Source organism: Ostrinia nubilalis, chromosome 24, assembly GCF_963855985.1.
Source record: "Ostrinia nubilalis chromosome 24, ilOstNubi1.1, whole genome shotgun sequence".
NCBI lineage: Eukaryota > Metazoa > Arthropoda > Insecta > Lepidoptera > Crambidae > Ostrinia > Ostrinia nubilalis.
In genome coordinates this window covers 3,440,042-3,460,636 of record NC_087111.1, presented here as the reverse complement: position 1 = coordinate 3,460,636, position 20,595 = coordinate 3,440,042, and the positions used below count along the sequence as shown (strand labels likewise).

The 20,595-nt window shown below is 36.3% G+C and overlaps 3 protein-coding genes across 5 annotated transcripts in view; 1 reads left to right on the top strand and 2 right to left on the bottom strand.

Annotated features, from left to right (window-relative positions):
- The window catches only part of LOC135083635 (uncharacterized), a 31,537-nt gene extending 24,058 nt beyond the window's left edge, over positions 1 to 7,479 (bottom strand). Inside the window, exon 1 of the mRNA XM_063978339.1 lies at positions 7,174 to 7,479. Coding sequence (XP_063834409.1) covers positions 7,174 to 7,254 — 81 coding nt within the window. The 5' untranslated portion in view covers positions 7,255 to 7,479. The remainder of the gene's footprint in view (positions 1 to 7,173) is intronic.
- Positions 7,480 to 7,805: 326 nt separating this feature from the next.
- LOC135083856 (epsilon-sarcoglycan) lies at positions 7,806 to 15,011 on the top strand. Of its 3 annotated transcripts, none has more exons than XM_063978596.1 (10): positions 7,806 to 7,967; positions 8,653 to 8,794; positions 8,932 to 9,074; positions 9,555 to 9,703; positions 9,785 to 9,916; positions 10,137 to 10,311; positions 10,595 to 10,845; positions 13,064 to 13,135; positions 13,480 to 13,581; positions 14,262 to 15,011. In XM_063978596.1, exons 1-10 carry the CDS (start codon positions 7,962 to 7,964, stop codon positions 14,653 to 14,655), a joined length of 1,566 nt encoding a protein of 521 aa, XP_063834666.1. In that variant the 5' UTR covers positions 7,806 to 7,961; the 3' UTR covers positions 14,656 to 15,011. The 3 variants fall into 3 exon arrangements, with proteins under 3 accessions (XP_063834666.1, XP_063834664.1, XP_063834667.1); XM_063978597.1 differs by lacking the exon at positions 7,806 to 7,967 and adding an exon at positions 8,337 to 8,538; XM_063978594.1 differs by lacking the exon at positions 13,064 to 13,135.
- Positions 15,012 to 17,512: 2,501 nt separating this feature from the next.
- LOC135083725 (beta-alanyl-bioamine nonribosomal peptide synthetase ebony) overlaps positions 17,513 to 20,595 on the bottom strand; it is a 52,726-nt gene continuing 49,643 nt past the window's right edge. The window contains exons 16-17 of the mRNA XM_063978448.1: positions 19,970 to 20,127; positions 17,513 to 19,464 (exon numbers count right to left, since the gene is read on the bottom strand). Coding sequence (XP_063834518.1) covers positions 19,324 to 19,464; positions 19,970 to 20,127 — 299 coding nt within the window. The 3' untranslated portion in view covers positions 17,513 to 19,323. The remainder of the gene's footprint in view (positions 19,465 to 19,969; positions 20,128 to 20,595) is intronic.

Here is a 20,595-nt window from a genome sequence, read left to right as displayed (position 1 = left end):
AGTTGTCAAAGAAAAGTAACTGTGTTTCACATAAAGGGCACCACGACCTGAAACACAATACGCTTTGTTAACACTGTTGAATTTGATATGAACCTTATCAGAAGATGCTTTTAAGGCCCATACAATATTATCAATTCATCAGTAACGGTACGTTAAGGAAGCTCTCCCCAACCTCATTCATGTTTCATACATTGTCCCCGTTCTTGCTAAGAATAAACCTATGGCAATTCGGTCGAAAATGGCTTTAAACAGCGGAAGTACACGAAACAGTATCAAACAACAAACTTGGAACTTAATTAGATCGAGCGCCAATACTGCAGGAAGGTATTGCTAAACATGTTAGTACCTAATCTTACTAATATTATAAATGCGAAAGTTTGGATGTCTGGATGTTTGTTACTCTTTCACGCAAAAACGGATTTTGATGAAACTTTACAGTATTATTGTTTATAACCCAGAATAACATATAGGGTATATTTATGACGATCTGTGACAGACTAAATTTCACGCGGGTAAAGCCGCGGGCAAAAGCTAGTCATTTCATAATTTCTGCCAATGGCAGTCTCCTAGACATAAGGTTTATCCAAGGAGCGATACATCAAAAACCTCAAAAAGTTAACCGGCAATGGTACAAAAGGCCACTAGTAGCGAGGATCTACAGCGTAAGCTGAGAGGTGGTACTTTACTTTTCACTGGGTTGACTTTACTTTGCTAAATTTTTAGTCTATGTCCATTCATTTTCAAACCGCTCCTGGCGTTGTGGTCTTCGAACCTAAGTTGGATTACTTTCACATAACCTTTGTTTGGCCATGCCTAAAAATCGCCATTTTTGGGAAACTGACCTATTAACCTATTAGCCGCCAACCCATATCAAAAGCGGTGTCCCAGGCATCAAGCTAAGGCGCGTTGTTTGGCTTCTATAGAAGACCATAATGGCGCTGAAAAGGTTAATGTTAAAAAGTAAACAAGATTCTTAATAGGCGTCGAATAAACCAATCACTGGTAGCCCTTGAAAATGTCCACGATCAAAGGCTTCTGATTTCGTCCTTCACAAATTAAAGGATCCTTGAAAGGGACAATATGTAAATCGACACTAACGAGCACAGAATAAACACACAATAACAAGGTAAATATTCGAGTGCTATAATTTGGACTTTGTAAAGGACTAAAGGTCAAAGGGCTAATGGTTAAGTTAAGTTTGTAAATGTTTAATGATAATTATAAGCAAGGGACTTGGATAATTTCAACTAAATCTTACTTATGGCACCCTAGTGACCATCTCTAAGTCTCTATGTGTGTTGTGTAGAGCTTGATAAGCGAGCTTAATTCGAAATTTAGCCTATAAAGAACATAAATTATTTTATTATTATCAAAACTTCATAATATGAATATCCACTGCTGGGCACAGGCAAATGGGATTAATTTACTTCACTGGTTAGGTTTTATTGGCGGTCATACTGTCAACTAGGAAGTTACACTGGAGTTCCAGGCAATGGAAGAATATAATCCTGATTCCTGAATACAGGATGCCATATTGATTTCCAACGAGACAAGACATCAGTCCATCTGGTAGATCGTCTCTTGTTTAAAATAGACTTGTCGGCCGTTTGGTGTAGTGGTTCGAAGCGGACTACTATTCCGGAGGTAGCGGGTTCGATTCCCGCACAGTACAAACATTTGTGTGCATGAACATATTTGTTTGTATTGGACTGGGTGTTTTCTATGTACATATATATTTACAAAAAAAAATATTTAAGTATGTTTTATCCGTTGTCTAGTACCCATAAGGCTTTGCTTAGTTTGGGACTAGAAGCGCAGTGTAAAATGTCCAAGGATATTTATTTATTATTATTTATTTATTATTAAAAAAAAAAGTAGTAGCACAGAATAATAATGAGTACTGTAGTAGTTAGTTGTACCAGGCCTCCGTCACTCGCCTATGTCGGCCGAGATAATTACCTACAGCGCGCGACAACTTCAAGTTGCAAATCAGTCCGGGCCGCCACGCGCCTGTTTGCACACGCGTATCTATACACGCTCGGTCTATCATAGTCGCAATCAAGGTTTATTGTTCCAACAGCACTGTTATTCTTCTTTAATGAAAAATTTTAAAATTTAGGAATAATAATTAACTGTAGTGATTTAAATAATAAAAAAACTACACTTTTTAAATAATAAATTATTTTGAAATACTTATGACAAAAAACTATAGCAAAAAAATTATTTTAGCTAATAAAAACATTAACTTTACTTCACCGTGTCTATTTTCCGACACTACACCTTTTAAAACTGTTTGTTTAATTTCGAATTATCGCAACACTGAAGTTTATTAATAGGTACTTTAGAGATGGTACGATTATACAAACTCCACTAGATTAAAGTTTTCTAATCGTAAATACAATAAATGCTTCTTAAAATTAAGTTTTTATTTATTTTACTTTGCTCATACAACCCTGACGCTTGAGCGGTGACGTAGATCAAAAACACTAAAAAAATGCGCTCTTGTGAGCGTAGTAGTAAGGTGCGATTTCGAATGCACCATGTGCGTTGGATATTTTGCATTATTATTATTACCGTTAAAATGTCGGCATCTGATCCTACACAAAGGAGTGCAATTTCTGTTGCTACTATTATGTATTCTGTGGTTGTACGCCAATCAAGTCTCGAACGTCATTTCATTCATTCATAATACGTGTCGCAAAAAATAAAATAAAAACATATTTTGATTCCTACCGCTATCTGTAATACGACTTATGAGACTTGCATATTATACACAAACTACGGATTTATCATGTTTACTTATACGCAATATTTTCAAACATTTACCTTACATTATTGTCCTATGTTTACGACTTGCTCTGCACTCGTTAATTATATTTAATTAGAGCCCACATAATGGCAATAAAAACTATATCTGAACTTGACGTCATTTTTTGTATCTGTTGGGGATATATATTAAGTCCGCTACAGAGCAATAAACACAGTGGTTGGTAGTAACATAATAAATATATTGGTATCAAAGCACACGTAGAATATTTACAATAGAGAGTTCGGCACAGCCATTACACAGCTAAAGACAACATCACATTTGAATATAAATGACAGTTCTATCATAGCGGTTCCAGCTAGCCAGCTCTACGTTATACAGCATGAAGGTGCTCATCAACAGTATCGTACATGTACAAATACGACCTTATGGCCTTTTAGAATAGTTTGGACAAAAACTAGGAGTTATTTTATACTACTGTTGCATGAAATTAATATTATTTAATTAACGTAGCATTTATAAAAAGTTGTTATTGTTTTTGAAGTTTGAAGATTTGTAGTAAATAGCCGTCTGGATCAAAATCCATAGTCGTCCATCCGTAGTTTCTTGCGCTGCTTCTTCTCAGCACTGGCCCATTTATTGTCACGAAGCAGTGATAGGGTTAAAGTAATATTGAGACCTGTACAAGCGCTTTTTAAAAGCTATTCGCAGAAAATTATGACCTGTTAACCTTTATTGTGTGTTTAATAGGTTTGCTTAGGTCAAGTGGCTCTACAGTGAGAATAACAAAAGCTGATGGCAGAGACTCTGTCGGTATAAAATGGAACTCAAATCACGTGAATTTTCGTCAGTCAACGACGTCACCCGTCGATGTTAATTATCTTTTTATTAAGTTCAAGCGTCAAGAAAAAACTGCTTTTGGATGAAATCCACGTGGAGTGTTGTCTAAGCTTTTATAATCCGGTCAATACTGGATTTATCCAGTCCGAGGAAAGCCCTAGTTGAAGCAGGGCTACTTTTTAAGCTGTTTTTGTCTTTTCGTGTCCACCCCTTTTTCTCTAATGAGACGTATCATTATCGACCGTGACAGACAGACCCCGATTACAAAAATCTTTAGAAACCCTGCTCCTTGTTAGTAACTGCCCCTTTCATCAATCGGTTAAAAATAGGTCATATTTCCATGACGTCAGCAACAGTGACGGACGACTGTTGATGACATAGATCTATTACCTACTTGCGCGCCTACTTCCAGTTCTATTGTCGTAGGCTCATTACGAAAGCATAATTTAAACGTTTAGCTGGTTTAGCAATGCTAATCTGTAATCACTTACAGGTCTTAGCTGGGTATTACGTATTACAGAAAGATGCCCAAAAAAGTCATAAAAGTGTTCGTTTTTTAAAAGGTGTCAAATATACAATTTTAGACGTGTGGTGACGGCAGAGAAGAATTTGATTTGTCACCAACCCCTACTCTTCCCACGGGTGTCGTAAGAGGCGACTTAGGGACTACACATCAAACAGAGAACGGGCAGCAGCGCTCTCTGAAAAACATCAATATTTTAAACTGCGATCTCCAACCCGCCTGCCAAGCGTGGGGATTATGGCAAAACCCTCCACTACAGTGGAGGAGGCTCATAGTCCAGCATTGGACTGTAAAGGGCTGTTGATGATACAATTTTAATCTGACGGTCTCTGCAATAAGCGTATAAGCTAGTATCGCAGCGGCATTTGGTTCGTTTTAACCAAATGACATCCACTGCTGGACAAAGACCACCCCCAAGTATTTCCACAATGACCGACATAGATCGAGCCTTTTGATTGGTTGAATTTTACAAGAGTCCAGACAGAATCTATGACGTGCTATGACTGAGATGGAATCGATCGAGTTTGACTTTGGACCTAAGAACCTATTTGAGAAGTAAAATAACTGCTAAAACCTTTTCTAAATCGCAAAAATATACATACACATACAGCCGAACATAGAACCACTTCCTTTTTTGAAGTCGGCTAAAAAGAAAACCTTATTGGATTTGAAAAAAGAAACAAAATAAGATTTGCTCGATATTCAAATTCTTTCGCGGAATCCAAAGAGTTTCGCGACTCTTTTCCCAAAGGGTTACTTTACCGAGTTTAGCTTCGCTTTGAGACTGTCGTTCAACTCGTGAAGCGTCCTTGGGGGATCCTTGGCCTATCCATGTCATGAATACCGTTACATGTAATACCCAGACGGCTTAACAGGGTTTTAGACTTTAGTAGATCGGCTTACTGACAGCGGATTACGCTGACACTTGCTAGAGCCTTCGTTAGGAATTCGTGTATTCGCAGTTTCGTACGTGAATTGGTATTCGGATGTTTTAGGAATACGTTACTAGGGCTCAGGGTTACAATACTTGGCTAGCCAGGGCGAGGACAATAGATAATTATTTTATACTAGCTTTCCGCCCGCGGCTTCGCCCGCGTGGAATTATGTCTGTCACAGAAAAGCTTTATCGCGCGCGTCCCTGTTTCAAAAACCGGGATAAAAACTATCCTATGTCCTTTCTCGGGACTCAAACTATCTCTATACCAAATTTCATCAAAATCGGTTTAGTGGTTAAAGCGTGAAAGTGAGACAGACAGACAGAGTTACTTTCGCATTTATAATATAGTAAGTAAGGATTTACTGGTTATAAATCAACATATCCTTAATTAATGATTGATGACAAAAGATAATAGAAAAAACTATCATTAGTGTATTTTTGGACATGATCACGAACGGGAAATTATGTAGTATCGAACTGATTTGCGCCGCATAATGCGAAACTGAGAGAACTCCAAAGAGGAAAGATCTGTGATGTTTGTAACGAATAAACTCAAAAACTACTGGACAGATTTGAAAAATTCTTTCACCATTAGAATTTAGAATCCTCATTTTTTTCTTACATTCATATTTCTTCAATTTTTGTTAATAATAGCGGGCCGCTAGTAAATTAATAAATACAGGTAGATCCGCGGCAAATCGTTGTACAGATAAGAGAAGCGTGTAACATCAACACCTGCTTTCAAGGGTCATTAACATGGCTCAATAATAACAGTTTGAAATGCATACATGAGCCAATATTTTTGGGCAGACATTTTAATAGTTGCTATTCTTTATTATCAGGTTTTTACTGAAAACTTAAATTCTTCTTTTTAAGAAGAATAGAAATTATTTTATAACATTTTGGCAAGCCAGCTAATGAGTCATCATCATCAACAGCCCTTTACAGTCCACTGCTGGACTATGAGCCTCCTCCACTATAGTGGAAGGTTTTGCCATAAAGTGTAGCTGGCAATATTTCAATCTTGATCCGATATTTGGAAAAAAGGCTATTACTACATAATGTAGTAATTTAGATTTAAAGATTATAATGTAGTCTACATTATAATCAACATCAAAATCTTTCTAGTGATGAAATAATTTTAACACAACTTTATGAAGTTTATTTTACTTAAAACTTAATTTTTAAGGCCTAATTGGTGAAATTTAAAGTGATTTAAGTGAAAAATGTTGTTTATGGTGTATCGAGCTTGCCCAGGAGATGCATAGAATTTAGTTATTTTACGGCAATTATTACAACATGTGTAATTGCCTAATATATACGCGCGCGATACAGTTTTTCTGCGACAGACAAAATTCGACGCGGGCGGAGAGCTAGTATGTTTTAATTATAGAAATTATAATTAAGTATAAAATTTAACTAAATTTTACAATGAAAATATTATTTTACACTGAAAAACATTTCTTTTTTTGCAAAATAACATTTATTATCACTACATACGATGCCACAGAGTTTCGCTTGATGTGCTAACATATGCTATGTAACATATATGTAACGTCATATGTAACAAGTGAAGTCCTCGGAAAGTCCGATTAACATTATCAATTTCTATTATTAATATGGGAAAAAAAGTACAAGAAATAATCACAGACTGGAAACGGACACCTAAGTCTCTTCGGTTCTGGCATTTGGTAAGATATGAGTTTAACAGTGTTAGTGACGATTTGAAATACCTAGTTCTCAATTAGACACAGAAGGTAACAGGGATAAATTTTAAGATTGCTGGCTACAAATATTTTGCAACTCAATGTCTATAATCATTATTAAAGATATTCAAAATAAGCCGACTAGGTAGAGCATCAAAATTACCTATTTTACAGTTGATTGATTATTATCTAATGACAAGACCAGACTACTTCAGGGGGCGTTAACTTCGCTCTATAATTAAATTGTCCCCAGGTCAAGGAGACAATTGAATCGAAATTCAAATTTAGAACTCCCACTCACACATTGTCACGTCCCGCGGTTGTTTTAATTAAATTTATGCGACTGTTAACGAAGCGTTAATGAATCAGGACAATCAATTATAAAAATCAAAATACTCACTTCCTCGAATATTGATCCCACGTTGGCGGTCACCAGAAGCAATGGCACTTTATCCGATCCCATCTTTTTGAATTTCAACATGATACCAAAACGATAAATGAGAAAACAATTGCGCCAAAACTAGCGAGGTTAAACGTCCACACAGGGAGCAGTTTACGCCGTTTTAGCCGATTCGGCGTACGCACGCCCAGTCCACAAACATTTTTAATCACATTATTACAGTTTACTTTGTTATTTTCACGTGTAAATAATTAATTTTGTACGATATCCCGAAGTCGCCCGTTTTCGTCCCAGCCCTTTTTGACATTTGTGAAAATGAATGAATGACATTTTTACGCCCACACCCGTAGTGTATAAACAGATCATAATCCGCCCAATTTAAGATGGATAGTATGATTTTTTAAATAGCTTCAGTGAAATTGAAGTGATTTTCCATATGCATATAAAATGTGTAATAGTAGATTGATGCATTCAATATTATCGACAAATACATTATCTGTTCTGAGTATTTTGCATAAAACTTAAAAAGCTATACAATTATAAATCAGCTTTTCCGTGTAACGGAACGCAATTTTCTTTTTACAGAAACATCCTAATTTGGTCGGGTTATAACCAATGACGTCGGTTCAGGATTTACGTCACGCCCCGTTTTCAGGGACGGACTTGCTTATTTTTAACGTACACGGAAGTTTAACGTAACTAAGATGTTATATTTTTTGTTTCTCGTCTTGGCATCGAATAGTGATCACAGTGAATAAATATAGCATCATTAATCTGAAGCTATCATCATGAATGTTAGTATTCAGTTTATTTATGTCGTTGTTTGTATTTCTAAGAAGAAAGTTCCGGATTTTGTTAATATTAGTTGCCATAAATAAACTATGCTCTTCCCGAATTAAGCCCAGTTTGAAGTGAAAATTGCACAAATTATAATATAGCACATTATTATAAAGTTCTTTGACAAGAACTAAATAAAAGTTGTAACAAAAGTTTACTGCAATCGTTTTCTAGGCAGTATAATGGTGTCGTAGTTAGTGTCAGGGGCTTAATGTTTTCTACTATCAATTGTTTGGAAAAATAGATCTATAAATAACTCTATGCATCTAGCTAGATGGGTACTAAAGTCTGAAAAATCAATAACTGAAGGCACGCCTGCGCTGTGAATCCCTCCCTGTGCATCTGTGGGGCGTTCGTACTGCACATGTGCGGAACGTATTCAGCCAGTAGCCTTTTTGTATACAGCTAAAATAGAAATCGATTTAATTGTTTCTGTTGGTGAATTGGGTCGGCATCTTTTTATTTAGTACCAGTGCTTTTGACGTGAGTCGCTCGTTACTAAATACTGACCATTAGCAGACTATGTAGGTAAGACTGGCCGCTGAAAACTGAAAAACTAGCGACGTAACTTCCTTATTTACTTTTTTTTAAGGATTTGAAAAAGTTGGAAAATTAACCGAATTCTTTTGTTTTTTTTTTCAGGTTACCGAAATGGGGAACGATACGTTTTTAACGTTATTGATAGTAGCGTCAGCAACAGCGTCGACACACGTCCACAATGCTGTTGAAACAGAAATGTTTGCGATCCCCATCAGCCCCAATCTGTTTAACTGGACTTATCAAGGTTTGTGCTTATTTATTTTTAAATAAACTATTTCATAACAACTATCCAATTACGCAAATTCGTTAACTAATAGAAATATTTAAGTAGGACCATTCTATTGAAAAAATAGTTTATTATTCTTTTGCGTCATTTTCTAGAATTCGACCAGCAGTACCGTTTTCATGCAGCTATGCGCGGGAAACCTGAGTTACCGTCATGGCTTCGCTACATCTACAGTGGAAGACACCACTCGGGATTCATATTCGGAACTCCACCTCGAGGGACCAACAAACCGATAACCGTAAAGTATCAATACCTAATTATTTTCAAATTACAGGAAATTGTTTTTTTTTTGTCATGTTGGTATCAAATGTCAATAATTCGAAAGTTAGGATGGGGATACACCAAGACAATTTATTATTTATTTCGAATTTCTTTACCTTAAACTTTATTTTTAAATAGCTACACGTGTTTTATTGTAATTTATACTGAATACATATAAAATGGACTTTAAAATAAACGTTTAATAAAATTTATAGTCAGTCCGATCTTTACGAATAGACTGACATCAGGAAGATAATTTTTATTCATTAAAATTCCAAATCGCATACAAATTGGCCTAAAATTACACAGGTAGCAACTTGTATGCAATTTAAACGATTTCGTATGCGAATAGAATACTAAATCGTTAAAAAAATACGTCATAAGCCGCAACTACAGAACAAAGAAGATAGGAATTGACGTAATATAATTATTTAAATATGTTAATTTTTATTTGCAGTTGGAAGTCATAGGCCTAAATCGTCAAGATTATGAAACTCGAAGGGTTCTGTTATCCATCAAAGTACAGCCGAAGGAAAGCATGGCGCGACACGAAGTTGAACTGAAGATCGACAATCTGAATGTGGAAGATTTACTGGATGATCACAGGTAGGTCCAGTGCGTAATAAATTACACACCTGTTTCAGTTTTTTTAAGAGATTTCCGCTAAAACTTTCTAAACGTTTTCAGGATGACTCGTCTCAAGGACATCCTGAAGACCAGGCTCTGGACAGAAAGCAGCCAAGACCTCTACACGACGTTTCTGGCTTCAGCCATCGATTTGGGGGCTCGATTGCCGCTGCGACCCAGCGATGGTGAAGGGTAATGAATTGAAATTCCTTTTTTATGTCTTGCAATAGCTAAAAAGTCACCTTTTTTCCAATAAAACCTATTTTTTCTTGATAGAAATTAAGTAAGTAGTTATACTTACGAGCAAATAAATGTAAAATAAAACTGCTGCTGTTGCTGATAAAACATGTCTCCAGATCTACTAGGGTTTAATTTAACCTCTGAGATATTAATAGCTGACATATTTTTACAGGTTAGTGGTTCGTCTAGGCAGCTCAATGCCTTTCTCCACTCAACTTAAGTGGCTAAGAGAGGAGGTTCGCCCTCTATCCCGCCTTCCCAGCTGCCCGAGGGAGTACAAACGAACGACATCTGAGCGACTGTTCAGGGATGCTGGCTTCACTCTGGACTGGTGCAACTTTGAGCTGGTGAGTTTTGGGATTAATCAATATTAGTTCATTTCAGCCAAATAACGTCCAGTCTAGGACAAAGGCCTCCCCCAAGGATTTCCACAAAGACCGGTCCTGCACTACCACTAATAATAATCACAGTTAATTTTATATTTTGATTTCAAGCTACATCAAATAGATATTAATATTATTGAGATCTTTAACGCTGCCACCATCATAGGTCCTCAGTCACCTCAATTATCAAACCTAAACGATGGAAGAAAATTTCATCTAACTATGCATAAAACAAATTTCATTCCAGTACAACACAATCTACAAAGACCGGACCACCGAGCACCTCGAATACCTGACCGAGTTGCCCAACAACAGCAAGTCAGCAAAGTCTTTTAAAGCGCTGTCAACCAACGACGCGTGGACTGCTCCCAGCAAGCGGTCGCTGCCTAAACGAAACTACACGGGACAGTTGGCACTGGCCATGGCTGTTCCGCTGGCGATGCTGGTGCTTTCGGTCGCTACCTTAACTGGCGTTTTGTTCTTCCAGTATGCGGCTGTGTAAGTATACAACGCCTATGAAATATTACCATAGTGTTTATTCTCGTACAAACTTCGATAGTCAACTTTGAATGATTGTTTTTATCAGGGAAACTACACATTATAAAACATTATTTCACACAAAATTTGAAGTACAAAAAGCGAACTTAATACCATATTATGGCATTCTCTACTAGTTGACCTTAATTATTATGTGCGTCATCGTGCACGATTATAATCTTTTGCTCAATTAGGTAGGTATTTGTTTAGGTAGGTATACTCAGGTACATAGCTGGGCACCGTTAATCAAATAGTTAACTTCGTTAATCGTTAAACCGTTAGTAAAAAAATTAACTTCGTTAAACGTTAAAACGTTACATTTAGTAAGATTTAACGCAAGTTAACGTTAATCGTTAATCCGTTAACTCATGTTTAAAACATTTCGAAAGCAAATCAGCTTTTATGGTATAACGTAAGCCTAACTTTTACGGTGGCTTTTTCTGTATATTCAATAGACTGTAATTCTACTTACGTTATAGGTACCATAAATTCTGATTTCTATGTATAATATTTGGGCAATGATTAGAAGTTCATCAGCCACACAGTTTTGACAGTTCCAACTCCTTGCCAGACAGTTTTTTTTAGGATAGCTGCCAAAGCAACGATGACCCAAACTTCATAATCTACCAACATTCTAACCTGTATTGGGAGCATACGCTGACAAAATTTCAGCTTTTATAAAATGACGTAGGTCTGGCCTTCACCAGCTCTTAGTCTATAGTATCTTAAATCTCAGAGCCTTGGTTTAATTACAATACAATTTAGCACCAAAGTGCTCGAAAAGACAAATCCAACAAACCCAAACTCGATAAGTTTCCACCGTTTCGTTTAGGAATTCCTATGGTCACTTCCTGACTCCATCATCAGGACCCTGGACATCATCTAGTACTAAAGTGCTCGAAAAGACAAATCCAACGAACCCAAATTCGTTTCATTTAGGAACTCCTAAACATAGCATAGGAACTTCCTATTCCCACCTCCTGACTCGATCATCAGACCAGCTTAATGGTACCATAACATTGCATTTTCATCGTACTTACATAAGTGTACCAAATTTCAGCTCTATCGGTTGAGAACTGGTCTTAAAATCAGTTGCAAGATTTGTCCCACACATACTAACAAGCGAAACGATATAAAAAATGCAGACTGAAGTCAATATAAAGCTTGTAAATAAATAAAAAAAATGCATTTTTTATATCGTTTCGTACTGTTGTTTTGGGTTCTGGAAGTTCTGGAAGCCCGAACGTACTTGTCAGAACGCGTTTTTAGGGTTCCGTAGTCCTGACAAGGAACCCTTATAGTTTCGATATGTCTGTCTGTCTATCCGAGGGTTTGCTTGGAAACTATTGTCACTTGAGAGCTGTAATTTTGTGGAGGTATGTATATTAATCACGCCGACAAAACGGTATAATAAAATTTTGAAAAAAAAAATTTTTTGGGGTAGCTCCCCTACATGTGAAATGGGGATGATTTTTTTTTCATCTTCTACCCCATTGTGTGGGGTATCGTTGGATAGGTCAAAAAATGACTAAGGGGTTTCTAAGACTATTTTTCGTTTTAGGGATCGGTTTGCAAAATGTTTAAGTTTAAAGTGCCAATTTTTGTTCGATTAGGGCGTCCCCCCCCCCCCCTCTAAAAACTAAACTGTTGGCTTTAAAAATCTAGTAAAATTCGTAAAGATACTGCTTTTCATGAACTTTCAAGGAAAACTGTAGCGGTTAAGATACATCAGTTAGATTAAGAGTAATAGTCATTTAACTCATGCATGTATTATAAAATTCCTTAACTAGTGACAATTCCTTAGAAGAAAATATTAAAAGTGACTTTAGATGAAGTAATTAAATAAATAATAAATATTCTGAAATATATTGTGTTAATGACGGACAACTACGTAACCCTACACTGCGCGTGGCACGACACGCACTTGGCTAATTTTTATTCTAGTGTTTTTCAGCGTGCCTGCTGTATCTTTTTGGTAAATAGTAGGTACTGGATTAACGATTAACGGACTTAGGATAATTTAACGGAAGTTAACGAGTCCGTTAACATTTTTTAAAGTTAACTTAAAAGTTAATCCGTTAATAGAAATGTTAACTTCGTTAATTAACGATTAACGGATTAACGAGTTAATGCCCAGCTATGCTCAGGTACCAGAATTCCGTTTTATTTTATTTTTCAGGCGAGATCCTGAGTCAGAATATTTTCTAGAAAACATTTTCCACGTGTGCATTGACTATAGAAATAGAAAGAGGTATTATTTCGTATCATGAAATACTTTGCGTGACTTACATTACTAAATAATCTAATTATTAACCTGAATTTTGTTTGTTGTGTACTCGTAATATTTATAATTACTAACACAGTAACAACTTGTGAATTATAATTGGATTTTTTACGAAGTATAGGTAAATTCTGTACATTCAAGTTATGTTATTAATGTTATTTATAGACTCCGAATAAACAATCCAATATTTATTGTTTGTTCGCATGCATTGGGAAATTAATCCATGACATCATTGTCTGTTCACATACCTAGTACCTAATATGTTTTTCAATTGATGTTAGACTAAAAAATATTTATTTACGAATTTTCAGAGCTCACAAAAATAGTAAAGTGGAAATCTGTCGGTATGGCACGGGCAACACAGATCAAACACAAGTCGCGGATAACACCAGCAACAAAAGTCTAGGCGTTAGGTAAGTTCTCAATATTCTTTTTAATTACTCCATGACTATTATATCAGTCAGGACACTCAGTAGGCCTAAGATGCGCGCCGTGATAACCTTTATCGACGTCAAAATGTATGGGCAAAATCGATAAAATGGCGTGTTAACCGCTTATCGCGGCGCGCATCTTAGGCCTACAGGAGTACTCAGGACACTTGCATGAAAGACATTTGCGCGAAAGACACTTATGCGAAGCTGATAAAAGTATTGAGAATGATTTACCTAAAAATATCGTTCGTGCAAATATCCATTGGCGCTAATGTCTTTTCGCGCAGGTACATACGTGCGCGCAACTGGCTTTTCGCGCTTGTGGATTTGCGCAAGTGTACCAGAACCTTAGTTTATTCACAGCATTTTACTGCCATGACAGAATTAAGGACGCGTAGCACACTTATCACCCGGAAAGGTATTGTAACCGTATCAACTCGAGGCGGTCAGTATTCTTTGTATGAAACTCCATACTGCAACTTATCCGTACCGTATCGTCAACGCCTTGCCTCTCGGTTGACAGCGCGCGAAAGGCAATGATAGCTTGCGAAAGGCGATGACGGTGTTGATTCCTTTCCGAGTTTATAAGTCTGCAATGATCTTAAATCCAATGAGACAGTGAATTAAAGCTAACATAAACTTAATCACTCAATTTCATTCAGCCCCAACAACAGCCTGGTCAGGCCTTACAGCCCTCGCTCCACCACCAACCTGGCTGGAAACTACAACCGCCCGCAGCCGCCGCCATACATGGGCTCCAACACCAATTCGCTCCACAACCGCCGCTCAGCTAACATCGATAAAACTCCTCCCACCAGCCACACTCCTGAACACCGCACTCATCTCGCTTTGGAAGAATCTTTGAAGCTTTTAAACGATGCTAACATCGCCAATGACTTTGATAACCTCAACCTGATTAAAGAACCAATCGTTGACTTCAATGATGGTACCGACGACTATGTGCCGATCAAGACTGATGGATACGTGTCAATGAAGAATCTTGACGATATTGATGTACCAGACCTGACCAAGTTTGGGATCGCGGGCCCGATTTGACATGAGGTCTCCGTTGACGGCCAGCCGCCGGTCAAGACGTGGTTTTGTTAAACGGGATAACATGGTTACAACAATCCCTGAGCACAAATAACTCTTGCATCGCATTTAATAATCGTACTCCTTGCATAACGGTAGCGACGTCGTTTTAATTTAAAAAAAAAAGATTACCTTACCATAACGAGAACGATATTTATTCGTGCTCAGGGCACAGGATAGATTCAGGCACCGACAGTGAAAGACGACAACAGCAATTTCAAACACGGATAAATTCTGCATCCATTTCATATCAAAATGATTTGGAAAACTAATCTTAAATATGGCACCGTATTACTGGTAGATTGACAATATTACTTAGTTATTTTATTCGTTTTAGATTCGAAAGCTACGCTTTGCTCGTACTTCAAAGTAAAACTATAAATCTCGATATTTATGATGCGACTTTTTCGAATCTAAATTGATAAAGAATGTGTTTAGTAGCCTTTTAACAAGTGATTAGCTAACAAAATATGTAATACATTTACTTAATTAAACCTAATTTTAGTTCATACTAACTATTGACGTAGATCGATGTCTATTCAATGTTACAATAATAGTGTCGATTTTTAGTAAATTGATGTTCTAAAAGTTTAATGAATTTTATCGAACTACAGATAATGCACCTAGTGTACCACTATCCTAAAATCTACAATGTCATGTTGATGAAAATATTTTAATATCTTAGCATCAGTCTGCTGTTTGTTCTAGTCGAATTAGAAAATAGTTAATAGAATAAGTAATTTATTAACTTTTAGGTATAGGTATATTACTTAGTATTTTTTTACTAATAAATTGACAATTTGACTTTGACTCTCGAAATCACCGGAAGTGGGCAAAGTTGAAAAGAATAAAATTAATTTTATTGAGTTTACTTTATTAAAACAGATTTTTGATGATTTATATTTTAAAAATAATGCTTTAACTAACTAAATTTTTAGATTATTATAAAGGAATTTACATTGTTACATTTAATAAATTATTTTTGACGGTTTTAATAAGTTCTTTGTTATAAATGTTTTATATTACAATAATAATATGCATTTATTGTTATTTACTTAGTAAATTTTTATAGTCAAATATTACATAAATGTGGTAATAATCTGGGGGCACGGCAGTGCCCCCGCCAAGTCGAGCGCGAAGCAAACACTGCCGTACCATCATTTACTGGAACCATTTCGCCGCATTTTCAGGCCCCTATTTGAGAACCTCTGGATAAGACCAGAACGCTGAAATTTTCGTTATCTAGTAAGCTATAATCACATACTTAAAATCCAAAATTTCAAGTCTGTAGGTCTTTTATTTCCGAAGTTAAGCGAAAGCAAAGTTTCGCATTTATGACACTCACTCACTGATGATCATCAAAATAGAACTAGTACTTCCCATAAACTCAGAGAGCTGAAATTTGGTACAGAGTTAGGGTTTAATGGCCACATTAAGGGAAAACTATAAAAACTAGGAAAATCGAAGATCTGGAGTAACACCACATTCATAATCAATACTACTAGCGCCACACCGGCATCGTGGTGTTCGCCTGTACCGCTCACCGCTAGATGGCGCTAGCACTTTGAGCGTCGATTTTCTGCACCGCGGTGTCCAGATTTTTTTTCCTTTCTAGACCCCCCCGTCGATTAAGTTGAATGTTGTGTAATTTATATTTACATAGCTTTCCGCCCGCGGCTTCGCCCGCGTGGAATTTTGTCTGTCACAGAAAAACTTTATCGCGCGCGTCCCTGTTTTAAAAACCGGGATAAAAACTATCCTATGTTTTTTCCCGGGACTCAAACTATCTCTATGCCAAATTTCATCAAAATCGGTTGCGAGGTTTAAGCGGGAAAGCGTAACAGACAGACAGACAGACAGACAGACAGACAGACAGACAGACAGACAGACAGACAGACAGAGTTACTTTCGCATTTATAATATTAGTTGGGATTTCGTTGATTTCGTTTATTATATCGTAAGGTTCGCTCAGGCTAAGGTTATGTTATTAAAACCATTCTGATTCGTTGTCCATTTTAAAGGTCGTTGAGTTTATTTGTGTTTAACTGTTTAATATCGTAAAAAAATGTCGATAATATAATTTAAAGACGACGACGTTAAATAATTATGCCACATTCTACAAAAAGAAGTGAAATCCCACCAAAAACATTCTGTAAAAAACTAGCCAAGTCTCGATGGAGCTGCTTGTTTATCTCTAAAAAGTAATGAAATCTAGACAAAGTCGTGCCAAGTCTATGGTTCCTTACTGCGATTTCTTTATTATTATAGTTAATGTTGTGTGACTTGGCCGTTGAACAATCTTTATTAAGATAATCATACATAAGTATTATTGAAATACGCAGCTTTATTAAGCCTACAATTGTCTGGTTATTAAATCAACGTTTTCCAAGTGGCAATTTTCCATCATCAATGGATAGCGGTTCTGGCGACAGATTGGTGCAATGGTGTCATAGAGCACCTGGTTTTGTACACTTCAACGGCCAAGTCACACAACATTAACTATAATAATAAAGAAATCGCAGTAAGGAACCATAGACTTGGCACGACTTTGTCTAGATTTCATTACTTTTTAGAGATAAACAAGCAGCTCCATCGAGACTTGGCTAGTTTTTTACAGAATGTTTTTGGTGGGATTAATGTTTCAATTTTAATGCAATAAAATACATATCCAAACAGCACACCTGTTTCTTATTTATTTTTTACTCTTTACTATGTTCTTACCCTACTACCAGTACATTATTATTATTCTGTACATATTCTATCACTGGTAGACTACCTTATTTGCACTGAGAAATATAAATAAATGATAAAAATACAAACATTTTAGCAGTAATACATTTTATTCTTGTAAATACATGCATTCACTGGCTTACATGAAATTTAGTTTCAATTTTAAATGGTAGCAGAGTACTCACTTACTAAAAATATTGTAATAATTTAAAATGCTGGCATACAATTTTTCGCCATTCTTATGCCGGCAATCCATTTGTACACTTCGTTGTAGGTACTTATTATTTAATTTTAAAGTGTCGTAATATAGGAAAATATTACTAAAACTATATCCATAGCTCAAAAAACATTTTAAAACTATAGCTATAACACAGAGATCTAGTATAGGTACATATTAATTTATGTTTTATAACTATCTCTATTATAATAATAATTTTGACATTATTAATAGTCCACATAAAGTAATATAAACAATACTTTAACTATAAATATTTTAAAGCTTATCTTATTACTACGGCAAGTAGGCAAATGTTATTATTACATTATCTTAAAAATACTTATCAAATAACTACTACTTACTAATTAATTACTTAAATTAATATTGTAAATATCACATTATAAGTGTAGGAAGGTTTTCTTGCTCAAAATATTGCGAATATTATTACCAAATAACTAAATGGATAGGTAGGTACATACAAGTAATTTTGTTAAATATTGCACTGGCTTGAGGATTTTATGTTAATATTACATTTTTATTAGGTACATATATTGAAGTAAGTATTATCTGGGTAAACTTGCAATATCATGTATTGTACAGTCATCAACATAATTATTATTAGACTTTACATTTTCATTGAAAAATAGCAGCTGTTACAACCGTAATACGCTGAATAGCTTGATGTACATTATACGTCACATCAATCAGTTAAACATAATACTAAAACTAGGACTTAAATAAGAAAACATCACTGGCATTATGAAAAAGGAAAAGAGAGCATAATAAATATTCTTACTCATTCACTTACTCTACAAACAAAGTGCAAACAGTTTTTTAAACTTTTTAGACAGAGATAAAATTATGCATTATTAGGTTGTACGTGTATTTTTATACACATAGGTAGGTACCTACTTCTTTATTAAAATTAGGTAGAACTAGGTATAACACTGGTTTGGAATTACTATTAAACATTTTCCTGACTAAACTATTTTTAGATTATTGCAAAACGAGTTTAAAGGTCAACAGGTAAGTTGTAGTGCAGTAAGCTTGATTCTTGTTTAATCTATTTTAATCAAAAATTATTGTTTTTTGAGTGTACAGTTACATAAAATACCCAATGACAGTTTACTGTTACATTTGAACTTGAAACGCGCATAGGTAAATGTATGCAGAAAATGATACAAACAGTTTAATATATCCTAATAGGTACTTAAACCTACGCAGTTTCGAATAAAACTTAAACTTACAACTTAAATACCTATGTAGTAAAGACCTACATAATATTATCTAGCTTGCATTGTTTAAAAATCTAACTTAAATTACTTATAGAAGTCCTGCATAGGTAGCTTGTTTTAAACTTTTGCTACATCTTCTTGACACTTTATCCAAATAAAAATACCTATAATACAACAGTATCTTCTCCATTGCTTTTCTTTTAAATCTATACGCGTAAGGACGTAGCACACTTATCAACCCGGAAACGGATCGTAACCGCATCAATTCGAGGCAGTCAATATTCTTTGTATGAAACTCCATACTGCAACGCACACTATTATCCGCACCGAAGGTCAACGCCTCGCCTCGCAGTTAACAGCGCGGCTGAGTTGATCCCTTTTCGAGTTGATAAATCTGCTATGACCTTTACTCTCCTGTCTAAACACTGGGCTTTAAGGTTGATAGGTGACTCAGTCTACAGGTTTCCAGCAGACGATGGCTCTCATCTCGTCGCCAGCTTTGCCAAAAGGCCTCTCTCCATTTGCGTCTACGTACTGGTTAATCTGGTAGTCCAGTAAGGTCTGGAAGCCAAGCACGTCGGTGCCTAGTTGCTGTAGAAAAAATAATAAATTATCAGTTAATAGTAAATGTTTTAGTATTATAATGTGTTTCTTTAATTGGCTTATGTTCAAGTTGTATCGTCCTGCACATTTATGTACAATTTAATGCTGTTGAAACATTGTTAAACAAATAAAAAAAAAAAAAAAAGTGGTTGTTAAACAGGAAAAAGGTCTGGCCGGTCCGAAAGTGTAAATTCAAGTGTTTCAAAGACCTGAAAGATTATACCTGATTGAGAAAAATTGATTCTGATTTTACTTTTCTTCTAAGAATAGTAGGGATCATAATTTTAAACCCTGACGCCATGCCTATAAGCATGGTTAACGCTTTACTCGTATTGAAAGCTGATGATGTCCAGATTATTATTTTATATCTACCCAACCGTTCTAGCCAGCGTGGGGAGTTTAGGCCAAATCCCCAATTTGCCACTATTTTAGGTAGTAGGATTTTAAAGTTGCATTTTCTCAACATATTAAGACCACGGTGGTCATAGCTTACCTGAGTCAGTGGACTGGTATTAGTAGTGAAGACACCCTTGAACCGTCTCTCCCGGGCGATGCGGATGGTGGCGTGTTCGAGAGCCCTGATAGCCGCCACGTTGTCACGAGGACTTAGGTTGGCGTCGGTCGCCATCATAAACGAGTGCAGAATGGCTCCTGTGGGGATGAGCGAGTAGTTATATTGGGAAAAATAACTTTTAGCGTGAGACTCTTTAGTGTTGGGCTCTTCTCAGGGTTTTGGGTTCTTTTTAAAATGAAGAACACGACGCAGGAGTATGTTGGCAAGTGTGTATTTCGCTTCGAAGCTCACAATCAACTGGCTTGTTACTGCGAAGACGCAGTAAGGCAAAAACAATACAAACTAATACAATACAAAGCAATAAAAACAATAAAAACACCGCAGCCCCTAGTCGTGGTATCTTTTGGGCCGTTTGATTGGCCGACGCTTAGGGCGCGAACTGGAGTGGTGTTTGTTGGTTGGTTGTCGCATATGGCGCGAACGAGAGTGAGCGCGGCGGGAACGAGGCGAATCGGCCAGACTACCTGGATTGGCGATAGCTGGCGTTATTAGGCGCGCTACATGCTCCCCCTCCAAGTCATAAGAACGTCCCGTTGGTGACTTGG

Coding starts and splice junctions, on each gene's coding strand:
- LOC135083856 (XM_063978596.1), top strand. Junction 10,312..10,594: donor ACTGGTGCAACTTTGAGCTG/GTGAGTTTTGGG, acceptor ATTTCATTCCAG/TACAACACAATCTACAAAGA. Junction 10,846..13,063: donor TTCTTCCAGTATGCGGCTGT/GTAAGTATACAA, acceptor TTTATTTTTCAG/GCGAGATCCTGAGTCAGAAT.